Raw genomic sequence first — 14564 nt, forward strand, 5'->3', positions numbered from 1 at the left:
TCAGGGACTCAGCAGAGCCCCTCTGGTGTCCTCCTCGGCACCTGGAAGGGCCGCATCCCTCTGAGACCTCCTGATATGCAGCTTGGACTCAAAGCTGGGGAGGAGAACAGGCAGAGAGATGGCTGAAGCCGGGCAGGGGTAGCAGCAGGCCCCGGGGAGCAGAGCTCGCGCTGGAGCAGCGGGGGCCTTGCCAAGCCAGGTCCTTCTCGCCCTGCCCGCGCGAGGACAGCGCGGACGTCGCTGCAGGCGCGGGGCGCTGCCCCATGACAAACGCCAAGGACGCCAAGGGCACGATGGACCCCTTGCCGGCGACCCCCAGCGTGGCGGCCGGCCCCGTTACCTTCTCCCAGGTGTTCGGGCAGCAGTGCCAGCTCATGGAGGCAGGTAAGGGGTCGGGATGCGTGTGATACAGCCCAAGCTGTTTGTGCGTCGGCTCTTGTGAGCAGTGACCTGCTTCCCTTCCCTCCTCCCAACCCTGTTATGCTCTTCCCAAACCTGGTGTTTTCAAAAGCCAAAGTTTTAGTGATCCGCTCAGCTCCCAGGGTTTGCAAACCTGCCCCATCTTCTCCTAAGCCCAGTTAAACATCCACATCTGAGGTGAGATTTGGGATGGTTGTGCATTTTGGGTGAACATGGGTGGAATAAACTGCTGTTAGCTTAATGCCAGAGGTTAGTGCTATAGTTAGACCTGTACAGAAGACAGTAACTTCTCCAATGCTAATGTAGAAATGAATTCCTAATTATGAGATAATTGGAAGTTGATTTGCTGCCCTGGAGAGTGCCCTTCAGTACAGAGCATCACCAGATATGCGGATCTCTGCTTCGGTGTTCAGCTACGAGTCAGACCAAGTCGTTGGGTTTTTCTTCCCCTTTTCTTACTGTTTTTATTGCCATAGCACCTGGAAGTCCTGTTCCTTTAGCATGACAAATTCTACAAGCCTTGTTTTATTTATCATCCTTGCTTACAGGAATTTCCAAGAGTTTCCTCATAGCTCTTCTGGCTATGGAGAGAGTTGTTGTGTCTCTGTTTTGCTTTTTTGTTTTATTTTTGTACAGTGCTACCATAACACCTACCATGAATTTCTAGCACTCGTTTTATTCAGACTGACTGGCACTCTCTGCCTGGGATGGAGAACTTCTTTGCAAAGATATATGCACAGGAACGTTCCATCCCACCTTTTACTCTTCCCTTTTTAGCCGTTTCTGAAACTAATGATGTTTGGATTATTATAATTATTCAACGGATGTGGTGAGATCTAAAACACTGATCTGCTTTGCTGCAGATTGATGGGTGATTTCTGTTGTGACTCTCGTAGTATTTTCACAGACAAAGTTTGGAGGATGACTTGTTAGCTGACAACTAGTCCTGTTAATCAAGCCCGTGATCATACGGTTGCCTCCAAGGAAATGACATGAGGTTTTCCAAGCAGATTTGGCACTCGTCCTTGCGTGTTATAGGGTATGTGGTCAGTGCCAAGGCTGTGGTTCCACTGCACAAAGAAAAGGGGTGCAGGAGTCCCCGGTCCTGTGTGTGTGGTTCATAGACCCATGAGTGAGGTGAGGTAAAGCCCGTGGCAGTTGGGGCTTTACTTGCTTTTCCGGGGGGACAATGACACAGTGGGGCTCTGCAGCTCCAGGCTTTTGAACCTCACTTCAGTATCTTGACCCCAAGATTCCCTCTTTTCTCATGGATCACTTTGGTGACATTCGCTAGACATAGCTGAGGGTCAAACCTGCCTAAGATTCATGGAGGAATGAGTAGAGTGTATGTTCAGTGATGTGCTTGGTTACAACCACATGATTTATTGGTTGCCTTCGTAGGCCTACGTATAGTAGGTCTAGCTCTTATAACAAATAGGCCAACACTGTGTAGCCCTTTCTAATTATCACAGTTCCACACACCTGAGGTTCTCAGAGTTTTACTGGGAAGCTGGCAATTAAAACTGGTTTTCTTTTCCCACTATAAAAGCAATTCTGTATTGATTTATGTTTACGTGAACTTCCTTCTTTTAAGGCAATAGCAATACATACCTAGCATACCTCAGAGCAGGACTCCAAGAAATATATTTTTATGCATAAATGCAACAAAAAATCCCACTGTCATCTCACTAGGGAGACCCAACGGTCGCAGCACTGGGTGCTAACCCCTGGCCAGCTGATTTGCTCCTCATTAAGTTACAGGAAGAATTCCTCTCCATTCTTGATGGAAGGAATTGATTTTTGCCACTTAGCGTTCACCAACAGCAAAGTCAAAGGAAATAATAATCCCTTAAAATTGAAGGTAGACACCAGCTTTTTATGACACTTAGATAAGGAACTGAGAACATGTGTATGATGAGATTTGCAACAGCATATGAGAATTAGTCTTTCTTTTGTGGAATTTGGGGCAATTTTAATGGCCATACATACTAACAAAGGCAATGAAACAGAAGACTAACTTTTAAGCACCTTACAATGGCCTTTTCCTGTGGTTATTTTTGGTATAGCTAATTGGCAATTTTATATGTGGATATTGGATATTTCTCCATTTCCTAATTCTGATTTGGAGCAATCAAAGTATTTTACTGGAATAAATCCAGGCCATGAATGTTTTACTTGGGAAAATATGAACGTGTTTCAGTGTCATGGCAAGATACAAACCATAGGAGCCAGTTCCTGCACTCAGCTAAGCGTAGAGATTTTGAAAGATGCTGAAGTTTCATCCTTTCTGCAGCATCTTGCTGTGTGCCAGATGGAGAAAAATAGGTTGTCCCTCGTCTGAGCTGTTCAGATGATTTTACAGTTGTGCTGATTATTCGCTGCGTTTTGCAAATGCCCAAATGAAGGTGCAGAGTGTTTCGATGGCTCTGCAGAATTGGCCTTGATTTTGCCAAAAATAAACCCCGGTTTGGTGGCCAGTGCGGGGTGCCCTGGAAAGGAGCTGGGGGCAACGACTGTGAGTCCTGGGGCCGCCCCAGGGCTCTCCAGGTGGCATCTGCGGTGGCTTTTGCTGCTCCTTGGGGCAGAGGTCCCTCCTGCAGTTGTTTGAGGAGGTTTTTGGCTTTGCTGGGCACAGCTTTAGCACATCGCTATGAATTTCCTTACTGCATCTACACAGTGCTTTAAATGTACCCATTTTTTCCCAGGAACTTCTAGTTATATCTCAGACAGTAGGTTAAACCAATACATCGTTCTTGCATTGTAGCAGTACCCACCATTTAAATAATTCTGCTTTTTGGAAAAACGGGATTTTAAGAATCCCTGTCGTGCAGGTGCCGTAATCCCGCACGTGTTAGCAGGGCTGCTCGGCCCTGGGGCAGCTGCGCAGCAAAGGGAAACCCACCCCGAGCTCTCACCACGTATCTGCCCTCCAGGACGGGGCGTTTCAAGTAGAAACTCTGTTTCTTGCCTTATGCTCTGAGAAACAACACAGAAGTTCTCTGAACACAAACCTGGCTTTTTCTGCAGCTGATGATGGCTGTCGGCCACAGCGAGTCAGTGCAGGGAATAGGTTTCTAACAGGTTCTTGCAGAATTTGGGATAGATTAATTTTCTCATCAACTTGTTCAATTTTGTGTGCTGCTGATATGCCCATGTAGTAACTTGAAAGCAGATGAATGCTCATACCAAATTCCTGTGGTGATTAATGCTATTGGCAGCCCTAGCGTTCCAAAGAAAATCTGAAGCTGGTGTTTCCAATTTTCATGTGAACATATTGTTTCAAGAGTTGGGATTTGAGAAAACCAGAAAGCGCATCAACACTTATTAATGTCAGTGCCTAAACTGACAAGTTACTATTTGTTTTCTGTAAACAGCAAAATGCTGCTCCTGTGACAGGTGCAGAAAAGCTTTCATCTCCAAGGCAAGCTGCAAATGAACAAAACAAAAGTAATTTGACATTGACAATTGGTTAAATTGGATTTACTCCTGCAAAGATTAATACAAATGTAGCTACCCTAGGAAAGGCTTTGTAGTTGCAAGCGTTTTTTCCTAAGTGTCTGAATTCGGGCTGGAAATTGGCAGTCTGCAGTTGTGGGCCTGGCTGTGCTCTGAAGCAGAGCACTTGCAATCTTATGTCATAGGTAGCTGATGCTCCTGAGCCTGCCCTTCGAATGCAGCGAGCACCTTCATTTGGGGAAAAGGAACCAAGTAGCATGGGCTGCTGCTTTGCCTTGCAAGTAGAACATGTTTTTTTCAATGTTTTTCCCCCCTTATAGCTTGTGTAACACAGCTGACTATTCAGAGATTTTCTGCGGAAACTATTTGGTACCAGCTAGCATGGGGCTCAGCTGCTGTCAATAAGGTCTAATGCATAAATAGGTTCAAAAAAAGTGATTTAGCCTGAATGTTGCTTTTGCTTAACTGGGATTTGGTGTGCCAAGGTTTTGGATTTATGTGATGTCTGAGAATAGGCCAGGAGGTGGAGGCAGAGGACACCGTAAAGCAGAGCTCTCTGTGCGCGCTGCCCTTAGCAGGTTTGCAGTACAAACAGCCTGTCAGTCCTCATTTCCAAAATAAACTGATATTGCACTTAAGGAATTCATCAATTCTCCCTTCTGTGTGGTGTCTGACAAGGCTTTTCTTGTCGCTTTTTTTTTTGCCCACTTGCCTGTTGAAAAATTGGAGTGTGGGAATGTAGCATCCTGCACGTGCACAGCTTGCACACGTGCCCTGTGCAGAGTGTGGATACGTGTGTCCTGCCAGGCAGGGCTGGGTTGTGCAAGTCGGGTAGTGATCACAAGGGCAGTGAAGGGAGGGGAAAAATAGCAGTAAAATTAGAAAATCAGAACATTAATGTTTTATGATTGTGTTATGCTGGGACACATGATCAGGCCCCGTGCAGATGTTTGGCTGTAGTGACCGCTGCTTTTCACAAAGACCAAAGTTGCTGGTTTTTGTGGTTAAGCTTTTCATCCTTGTGTAAACTTCAGCCCAGCTGCTTTCATGTCTCACACAGGTACAAGACTTCTTTCAGTCCCATCTTCTCTGGAGACCAGTCCAAATCACGATGTTTTATAAGACTTAATGCTCTTGTTCCCTGCATAAAAGTTTACTTGAGGCCTCAGGCAATCTTGAAAACTCTTCTGGACTGCATCAGTTCTCTTTAATTTAGCTTCATGCTACAGCAGATGATCTTCAAGTGACCCAGTGTAAATGTCCTGTGCTAAAGACAGGAATCTCTGGCGTATGTTTTGGATTGACGCTGGGACAGATAGTGTGATGGAGCAAAGCACAAAGCCCCAATGTCCTGGGCAAGTGTTCGGCGTTCATAAAAATGTCATTAGTGTTTGGCTTTGCCTACAGTGTCCAGAGGAAGCCGGGGTTCACCCAGGACGGAAATAACTGACCCAAAAATAATTATGTAGCTGAGGCCTTGGCCAAACCGTATGCAGGATTTCTTGCCGGAGGACAAGTTTTATCTAAACAAAGTTATTGCAAACATCTACTCTCATAATTCAGTAGTAATCCTGATGGGGGTTTGCTCTCAGCAACTAGCTTATTATTAATTAGCTCAACTACCATGGGGAAGTAATAAATATTGCAGTACTTTTGGTGAAATGTTATTTATTATGCTAATATGCACACAGCAAACCTGAGGCTTTGAGGTCTGAGCAACGTGCAGAGATATTCAACCACCGAGCTGCTGGCACAGGAGGCCAGGAACCGAAATTCTGAGGGCAACCAGTGGCCTCATACCAATTCAGTGAGGTTTGTGGTGTGGCAAAGGGGTTGTTGAGCCTTGTTTTTTCTGTATAAATTAAACTGCTGTCCTGGGGTGGTGTGAAAATCTTGGTCAGCAGCACGAGAGCTCAGCAGGAGAACCAAGAGAGCCCTTTGGTGGCCGCTTCCTTGATGATCTTTTTTCCTTTCTCTGTCAGAAGATGCCCCTGAGCCAGCGTAACCTTCTCTCATGAGCAGGGGAATCATTTATGACACTTCTTGTTAGGCAATAAACTCCAGGTGCCATTTTCTGCTTATGCTGCCGCTTCTTTTCCCCACCTTCCGAAGCCTGAACCATTAGCACTTTAATGCATCCTTTAGATGAGGATTTTCTGTGTGGCTTGATGGTCTCTGTTGTGGCCACCGAGAACTGACTGTTTTTATGGCCCTTTTGCTGAGAAGGGCCCGCGGGCACCCGTGTGCCTGCACCAAGGCCAGGTGGGAAGACGGCACAAGAGGCACCTACCCTGGGGACAGAGTGCAGCAAAAATGAGGAATGGTGGAAATTTATTGGAAAACACTTTTGTTACAACCTTAGACCCGTAATCCCCTGGCCTTCCTTGGGTGCCAGAGGCGGCTGTCAGGCTGATGGATGGTTCCTTTCACTTGCTTTCCTACATGGGAGGATGCATGTCCACTGTAAGACACTTCCTTTAGGGTATATTTTTGCATATTTCATGAAATATTTTTTTCAAGTGTATTCTGTGGTGCCAAGTGTATTTATTTCCTTCAATAAACAGAAGCATAAAATGAGAAAGATCTTGCTGGGGTTGTTGCATTGTGATAGACAGCGATGTGTCTAAAGAGCACGCGCTGTATTTTTCTAAGGCTGATGTGGTTATTAAATGGATGAATAATTATGTAAAACTAAGCATTATTAGCTCTTCAGTTTGTTGACATAAGACAAAAATGGACAGACCAATTGTCAAGACCTTCATATTAGCCATTGGATGAAATTGCAAACCTTTAGGAAAGAGTAAAAACTAGGAGCCTCTAGGTCTTTTTTTTTTTTCCTAACTTTTTACCTATATTTTATGCTCATGTCTTTTGTAAGCTCATCTTTTCATCCATATGCAAATATCCCATTGAGCGGCAATGGGCTAAATGTAACGGCTGTGGCAATTTATCTCCTTGTGGTGAGACCACGTTGTTGGGGATGGGTCCCATCCTTGAAGATCCTGGAAGTACTTGAGCAGATCTGGATCCTCCCTGCTCTGTAGGTGTTAAATGAAGAACTACAGGGAAAGAGTGGCTATCACTGACGCCGTTTTCTGGGTCGTTGTGGGAACAGGCCCTTCGGGACATTGGGAAGGAGGCAGCGGAGACGGTGTTTGTGGAATGACATGGAAAACGGGCGCTCCACGCGCTCCCACAGCTCCCCTTGCACGTTCAACACGCGCTGCCCTCCCGAGTCGCGCGGCCTCCTTGGACCACGAGCGAAGGGAAGGAGCAGAGCGTGGAGGGATGCGTCTCCTTCCCACACTGGCCCAAGGCAGCTCCCGCCCTCTGGATCTGGTTGGTTTTGGCAGCTGTTTCGGGATTAATTTGTTTTAACCTGCGCATAGAGTAGCCTATGTGAGTTGGATTGTTCAAGAACATAAACTGCTTTTCCCCCCACTCATCGTAAGAAAAGGTGAAGCCTTCTGTGTTTTGGAAGCAGTTCAAGCAGCTCTGAGGCATCTAAGCTGCAGCACAGTATTTCATTTCATTACTCTTCCCTCTCTTTTGCTCCCCAGAATGTCTAAAACCTACATAATGTTGGAAATGCTTGAATGTGTAACCGTAAAACTGCAGAAATTTTGGCAGCATATCTGCTTGGAAATTCAAATCGGGTTTGGTAGCATGAATCTAAATCCATCTCTCCGCATTCTGCAGAGGCAAAAAGAGGAGGTAGAGATGCTGGTGTTGCTAGCACTCAGGTATATAGCAGAGGTTAATAGTACTTTGGAACATCCAGTTCCTGAGTTTTATTTGCAGCAGTTCTGCAGCTTCCAACCTATGTCCAGTGCTTTTAAAAATTCCTTGACGTTCCTGTACGTTCTCCCGTTGCGACATGAGGCTCTTGCTGGCTCACTAAGGACCATGGTGAGTAGCAGAGTTAAGGCAGCTGGTGAAAAATCCGTGTTTTTTGGGGGCCCTCGGAAGCGAATAAGTACCCTTTCCTGACCAGAGGTCAATGAAAGATAATGCTGAACACTAATTTTTATGATATTGTGTATGTTTTCCTCCCCCCTGCCAAATACACATATTTTGCCTTCCTTCCTTTTTTCATAATTCACCAGATCATTTCACGTAATAATGACTAGAGTAAATATCAGTAAGCTAAGTAGCCCTCCCGTTTTTACCTGAACAACATAAACTCTATCCAGCCAAACTCAAAATTGACTTTCATGGTTGTTACTGAAAAGTGAAAACTTTTTCATTCCTGTCGTTTTTTTTTTTTTTTTTTTTAACCTCTCCTGAATTTGAACTCTTAATTTGGCACTTTAAGGGGCTGATTAGTAATGCTGAATTGCACCTGGCAGAGCTAGAAGAAGGATGATTCATATCTGCATGACTACAAATTAAGCCCTTATGGCCATTATGGCATTATAGGCAATAAGGGGTATCTTTTGGGGGACGCACTAAAGCTGTCTGTGGAGATCTGTGTGCGTATCGGTGCGTATGCAGAGGAATGCCTTCCTCTTTTGCACATTTTTTCCAAATGACCTTCATAATTGTCGTCATAATTCTGCATGTAGCTCTGCTTCAAGGAGAAGTACTTGTATCTGTCATCAAATGCATGTGCGTCTAAGCAAATAGATTAGCTGCAAAAGAAAAATATTTTAGAAGAAGATAAAAGGAGTGCTATATATATATATATTTTTTATTATCAAGTCCTGAAAAATAACCAAACATACTTCTTTCTGTATTTACCAGGTAATGCTTTAGATCTGAGGCTTGTGTAGGAGGTATTTATGCCTTTTACATGACACGCTGAGATCAGGAGAAATGAAAAGCACTATAATTACCCTCTGGCCTTTTATCTTTCCTCAGTATCAATCTCCAGAGACTGTAGCAATGTGATAGAGAAGCATTTGCACAGCAGATAATCATAACCATTAAATAAAACAATACCAGCTTAGGAACAACTCAATATTTTCAGGAAAACCTTCGTGTCGAGGCTGTGTTAATCTCTTGCTGGAATCATGAAGCCTAAGAAACAGCTAAGAATGCGATGGTCAGGGAAGGGCCCAAATTAAAAACAATTCTTCAATGTGCTAGTGTATTTTTATAAAATACAAAGTGCACAATTTATAAAATGGGGGACGAGGGGGATGCAGAAGGAACAGGGATATCTGATTTAAGCGCAAAAGACAAATCAGCCTCAATTAGCAGGTTTCCCTGTTACAATCCATGGTGCCCTCTTTTGTGGGAGCTGGTGAACAGTTACGAAGCGAGTGCAGCACAAAAATGAAAATTTCCTTTTAAACTGTATTTTTAACAAACACAAGCGCTACTGCTTTAGTGCTTCTTAAAATAGGTGAGAGAAATGACAGGACTTGCAAGACAACTGGAATATAAGAAGTGATGTAATGCTGTTATTTGGCAATACCAGCAAAGTGGCTGTACATCCTCATTTGCTGTTATCCCGAATTCCCAGGGATTGCGTGAAAAGAGCTGATAATCACACAGGGAATATGCTCTTGTCTACATGATCTTGACTGAGTGTTACATCCCCTTAATGGTGTTTAAAGGGGAAAAGAAATCACTCATCCCCCGAAGAAAGGTCAGAATATCAGTTTATCTCTGCATGTCTGAATCTGACTGAAAGTACAATGCAAGTTTGCCATTTATGTATTTAATTACGAAAGCAGGTTTGTTAGGGGACAAAATGCCAGCAGCATTTTGTTATGTCACCTTATTTTCCAAAAGCCTGTAGGAAAAGACTTAAAAACCAGCCCGTGCCTGCAATGGGCTGGATGCGGGGGAGAGGCTCTTATATTAGGTTTTTCCACAACTTCCCAGGCCGTCTGCATGGGCCAAACGGTTTTGCTCAAAGTGCCCTTTATTTGCAGGTCTGCAAAAAAGCTGGTCTGGGCAGTCCCAGATACCTGGGGAAGATACTTTGTCAAAAAAAAAATACATTTATTGTCAGGTTAGAACACTTTACAAGTGGTAAAACGCTCCTTTGGTGATAGCAATGCTGTTACATCAACACCAATCCTGTAGCAATTTACCAAATGATAAAATGAAAGTAATATATTACAATTTTACAGTTTTTTTCATATGAAATGAAAGCTTTGATTGCCTCGAGTATAGTCCATTTTGCTCTTAATAATATTGATTTTGCTGCATATTTTTAACATTTTCAGAGCTGTTTTCTGAACTTGGCACAAGATTTAAATTTTAATGCAATTGACAACATAAAAGCCAAGTTTTAAGAAATCTTATTATGGTAATTACATTTCCCTGCTGGAAGCTAATGGCTAATGTGTATATTACATGTGGAAAAAAAAATTCTTTCTGTAGCTGGGGAGTCAGTGTAAAGGGACAATCACTTAAAAACCAAAATTGTTACACGCACATTTCAAGTCTTGGGTATAAAATAATTTCAATGTATTTGAAGAGTTTGAGAATTTTATATGCCTTCCAGTATTTTTTGTATTCCCCCTCTTCTAGTGATTAGAATTTTCTGCTACAAATGCTTAATACCAGCCTAGCTTTTCTCAGAAAAGAGTCCAGGTATTGTAATTCCCAGTCCTGGTGGGCTGGAGATATAATGTAAAAACCAGGTTGTGCAGATGAAGTGTTTGAATATCTCTGTGGGCTTTGAAATTTGAACATGATTAGCAAGAATCTTCCAAATTGGTATTTTTAGAAACTGTTTCCTAAACATCTTTGTAGGGGCAGCAGAGTGGTGGGGAAATAAGCTGATGAAACAACTTCCAGTGCTTCATCTGCACAAAACCTTATGAAGAGAATGACCCAGTAGAAGTCATGAAGTCAGAGTCATATCTGCTCTACCCAGAGTAGATTCAGCCACATATTGTGAGTGAAAGATGGATTTGGGTTATTTTTCTAGAATGGATGAAAATAGGTTCGGAAAAGGCAGAGAGTGAGGGAAAAGGGTCTTGTTGGATAATCCTGGGGAGGAAATTCTGCATTTGTGCTTCATAATGATAGAAACAGCCCTGCAGCCTTGACTGCACTGAGGGAAACAGCCCCGCTTAGGACAGGGGCTCTTCTGCATCCTGCATAAAAAGCAGGGGCAGGATGAGATGTTAATGGTGGATGAGTAACTGTAACCCTATTTGATGCTAGTGGTGTTGTGCAAAGATGAGAATTTAAGGCTGTTTGTTAACAGTTGCAGGAGGGGGCTTGGGAGCTTTGCACCTTTTAACGATATACTGCTTACTGAAAACCATCCTTTTAAACCAGCATCTTTAAATTTTATCTGGCCAAAAGAAAGCAAAACATATGTATGTATTTTATATTTATATTTTTGCAATCGAGAGGGATGGGAGCTTGTGTGTGTACTTCTGTGTCTGGCTGGATGCCTGCACATCCGCAGAGCATCAAAGCGATTTTTAACTCTTCTAGTCAATCTTGTGCGTCACTGGACAGCCATACACAGGAGGGGTGAGGGTCAAAGTATGTTACGAAGTTCTGGGGGGCTGTTGTTTCTCAAAAGCCATTATTTTCACCCCAGCACATCCCTTAATCCCTGCATAATAATTATTTATTATCAAATTGCAAAACGGTGTGGTTAAACCCAGTCTTATCTGCTGTAACATGCCCGCTCCTCAGCAGAGGGAGAGCAGAAGTCTTCCTAGTGCTTCCTAATCTCTTCGCTTTTTCTTTTCTATTTTGCCTCCTGTTGGTGCAGTCGTCATTGCTCGGGTGCCTTCAAAACAAAAACGTGTCATCCTAAACCTGTTTGCCTTGTTTCTAACAAATACGTTGCCATGGAAACTTGATGTTCCAGCAGATGCAGCAGCTAGCTGTCCCTCGCCCAATTTGTTTTTTCTAATAAATTAATCACATTCAAATTAAACACATGAAGTTATTTCATGTCAATTAGTCGGCATGTTAAGCTGGGTGTTTGCTGAGTTGCTCTCGTCCTGTCGCCCCACAGCATTAATGAACTCCTGCAGATCCGCAGTCCGTCACGCAGAGCTCGGTCCTCCTCGGTGCTCGGATGCGCAGGCAGCCATCAGGGGCCAAACTCGGGACTTTCCTGGTCAGGTATTTTAGCAGTAATGAAATGGGTTCGGTTTCCAGCAGAAGTGTTCAGTGGAAGCGTGTTGCAAACCCTGGGAGAGCGGAGCTGCGGCTGGGCCTGGTTTGGTCTCCTTTGCTCACCCACCTTGGGCAACGCGGCGCTTTCCTCTCTGCTTTCCTTCTGCAGGAGGAGGAGGTTTGGGTTCCTTCCAGTATTGCTCTGTTGTGTTAAAGTAATAAAAGGGAGAGATGAATTTGCGGGTAGTATGGAGCGAATGGAGAGTGTCCTTTGGCACAGAGGTGGGCAAAGGGTATGTGACCACTTTGTGCCCATCATCTCAGCTTTGGTCAGGAACATTCAGCCAGCAGGGAAGACTTAAGGAAATACTCATACTTCCTAGTGAAGAGTCATTTCTAAATTCAAGCTTTTTGAGAGCTCAGCAGCAGATGAGCCCATCCGTTGGGCCTACAACCAGTTGTCCTATGGTGCTCAACTTCTCCTAAAATCCAGGATTCCTGAATCAGAATAGCTGCAGTGGGATGCATGTGCCCAGCTTAAGCCCAAGGAAAGAGGAGACAATGCACAGATGCCGCTGGCCTAAACATTTTACACCCAGTTTTCTGATATGTGGCTGTAAACAATAGGAAAACTGATTGATAAACTCATACTCCACAGGGAAACTTTATTTACAAGGGAGAGAACAGAGACATTAATGTATTTTTATTAGCCTTGTTTAGACCATATGCTTTCTCCGCGGTGGGAAACGGCCTAGTCCCTGCAGTCAAACAGCAGTAGGCACAAGCTGACATGCAACCTCTTCCAAGATGCTTCCTTTTTTTTCTCTTCAGCTCCAGTGTGTCCAGCTTTAAAAGCTGCTTGGCTTTGTCCAGACCAGTGCAGTCTGTGGTGATTTTTGCCTAAATTCAGTGAATCTAAGGTGACCTGTTGCACTTAGATTGGTCAAAGTCGTGCTTTCCTGTTGAGTCTGAATTTTTAATCAAAGTGTAAGCCTCGCAAGTCTTTTAATTCCTAGCTCGCTACGTAGCTGGGGAATGCAAACATTTCCATTTGGTTCCTCTTCACCTGTGAAAGAAAGAGAGGGAGAAGCCGGGAGGCACCATAACCCTAGGGCCAGAGATGCTCCTGCTTAGGTTGTACTTCTTTGATTACTGAACTGAGTTATTAAATACATGAAGAACACCATTTAAATGTAAATCCATTCTCCTTCTGTGTAATAGATAAATGTGCTTTGCCTTGAATCGGTAAGCAGAATTCATCACTTCGATGGACTAACGAGGACTGAATAAAGCCAGTCCGGAGACCAGGGGAAGGACGTGTGTAGTTCTAATGCAAATGGGACACTAGAGCCCATCAGGTAGTTAATTAGCAGTTTCTGTTTTAATGGACTTTCTCTGGCACTTGCTTAAGTGCCAAAGCACATTCCGATGCTTTCTTTTGCTGGGTAATAAATAATGAACAAGGGTTCCTATGCTATATATCCCAGCAACACTTTTTTCCCACTTGCTGCGCTGTGCCAGGCGCAGTGCCAGCGTGTTGTCCTCCTGGGGCCAGCCAAAAAGAGATGGATGGAGCAAATTTAGTCCTCCTAGACTAGATTCTTCCAAAGAGTATGCAGGTAATCACCCCCCTCGGAAATTATCATTCCCAGCTCCTGTCAAATTTCCTTCAGGAACTGACTGTATTTACTAACCCCCTGGAAATTGCCTTGGCTGTTGCACCAGGGTGCACAGCAAGAAGCTTACTTTCAAAACGATAATGCAGCAATTTTTCAAATTGAACTTTGTTTCCTTAAGGAAGGCTGGGGCGGGGGGAAAAATCCATGTAACGGCAGTGCCTGGTGGTTGCTGTCATTGCAGTGTAACAAATGACAGCCTGAGCGTCAGATCCGTTTGCCTAAGGCAGTATTTCGGGAGTGCTCCAGGCTGGCTTATCTCTGCAGCAGGAACAGAGCTAAGCAGATTCGCTGTGCCTTGGAAAATCCCCCCCAACAGCAGATTTGCAATAAGCGTATATGAAGTCAAATAAATGGTGTAGCCGGGTTGCTGTTTGAGCTCAGCAAAAGTGACTGCAGTTTTTTTCTCTTCCTCCCAAAGCAGAATTGAAGGCAGATGTTTCCCACTTGCTGCCTTTCCATAACTCGTTATGCCAAAGGCTTCCTGTGTGCCACAAACAGATTGCCTTTTCCCTCTGCGATTCAAATTCCTTTTTGTAATTCATCTCTGGCACCGTTGACTTTATTTCCTTGCAATATAAGCACTGCAGAAGACAAACTTTCTTTCATGCAGTAGCTGGTGCAGCAGGGCCATGTTGTTGGGAAGAACTGCACAAATTGGTTACAATCCATAACCAGAGGCAAATGCCTGAGTTTCATGGTGGTAATATATAGGAAATTTTCTTCCTTTTCTTCTTTTCTATGCCTTTCATTTTAATCCTGGACCAGTTGTGTTGTAATTGTAGAAGAAACTGCCTTTGTTTAAAGGATGGATCTCAGTATTTTTCTTATTAATTGAATGTTAATTCTTTTAAACGTTGCAATAATCTGAGGAATGAAACAGATTTAAAAACTAATAGTAATAGCTGAATAAATGCACCTGCCAAGCCTGGAGCTTCTCAGCTATTGCTCATTGTAGCTGTAATT

The 14564-nt window shown here is 43.8% G+C and overlaps 1 protein-coding gene across 1 annotated transcript in view; it reads left to right on the forward strand.

Moving 5' to 3' along the window:
• Positions 1-263: 263 nt before the first annotated feature.
• KAZN (kazrin, periplakin interacting protein) overlaps positions 264-14564 on the forward strand; it is a 103156-nt gene continuing 88855 nt past the window's right edge. Inside the window, exon 1 of the mRNA XM_088529562.1 lies at positions 264-384. Within this exon, the coding sequence (XP_088385688.1) occupies positions 264-384 (121 nt within the window). The remainder of the gene's footprint in view (positions 385-14564) is intronic.

This window comes from Tinamus guttatus, unplaced genomic scaffold, assembly GCF_059628265.1.
Source record: "Tinamus guttatus ecotype Peru unplaced genomic scaffold, ASM5962826v1 Tinamus_guttatus_pri_ptg000332l, whole genome shotgun sequence".
NCBI lineage: Eukaryota > Metazoa > Chordata > Aves > Tinamiformes > Tinamidae > Tinamus > Tinamus guttatus.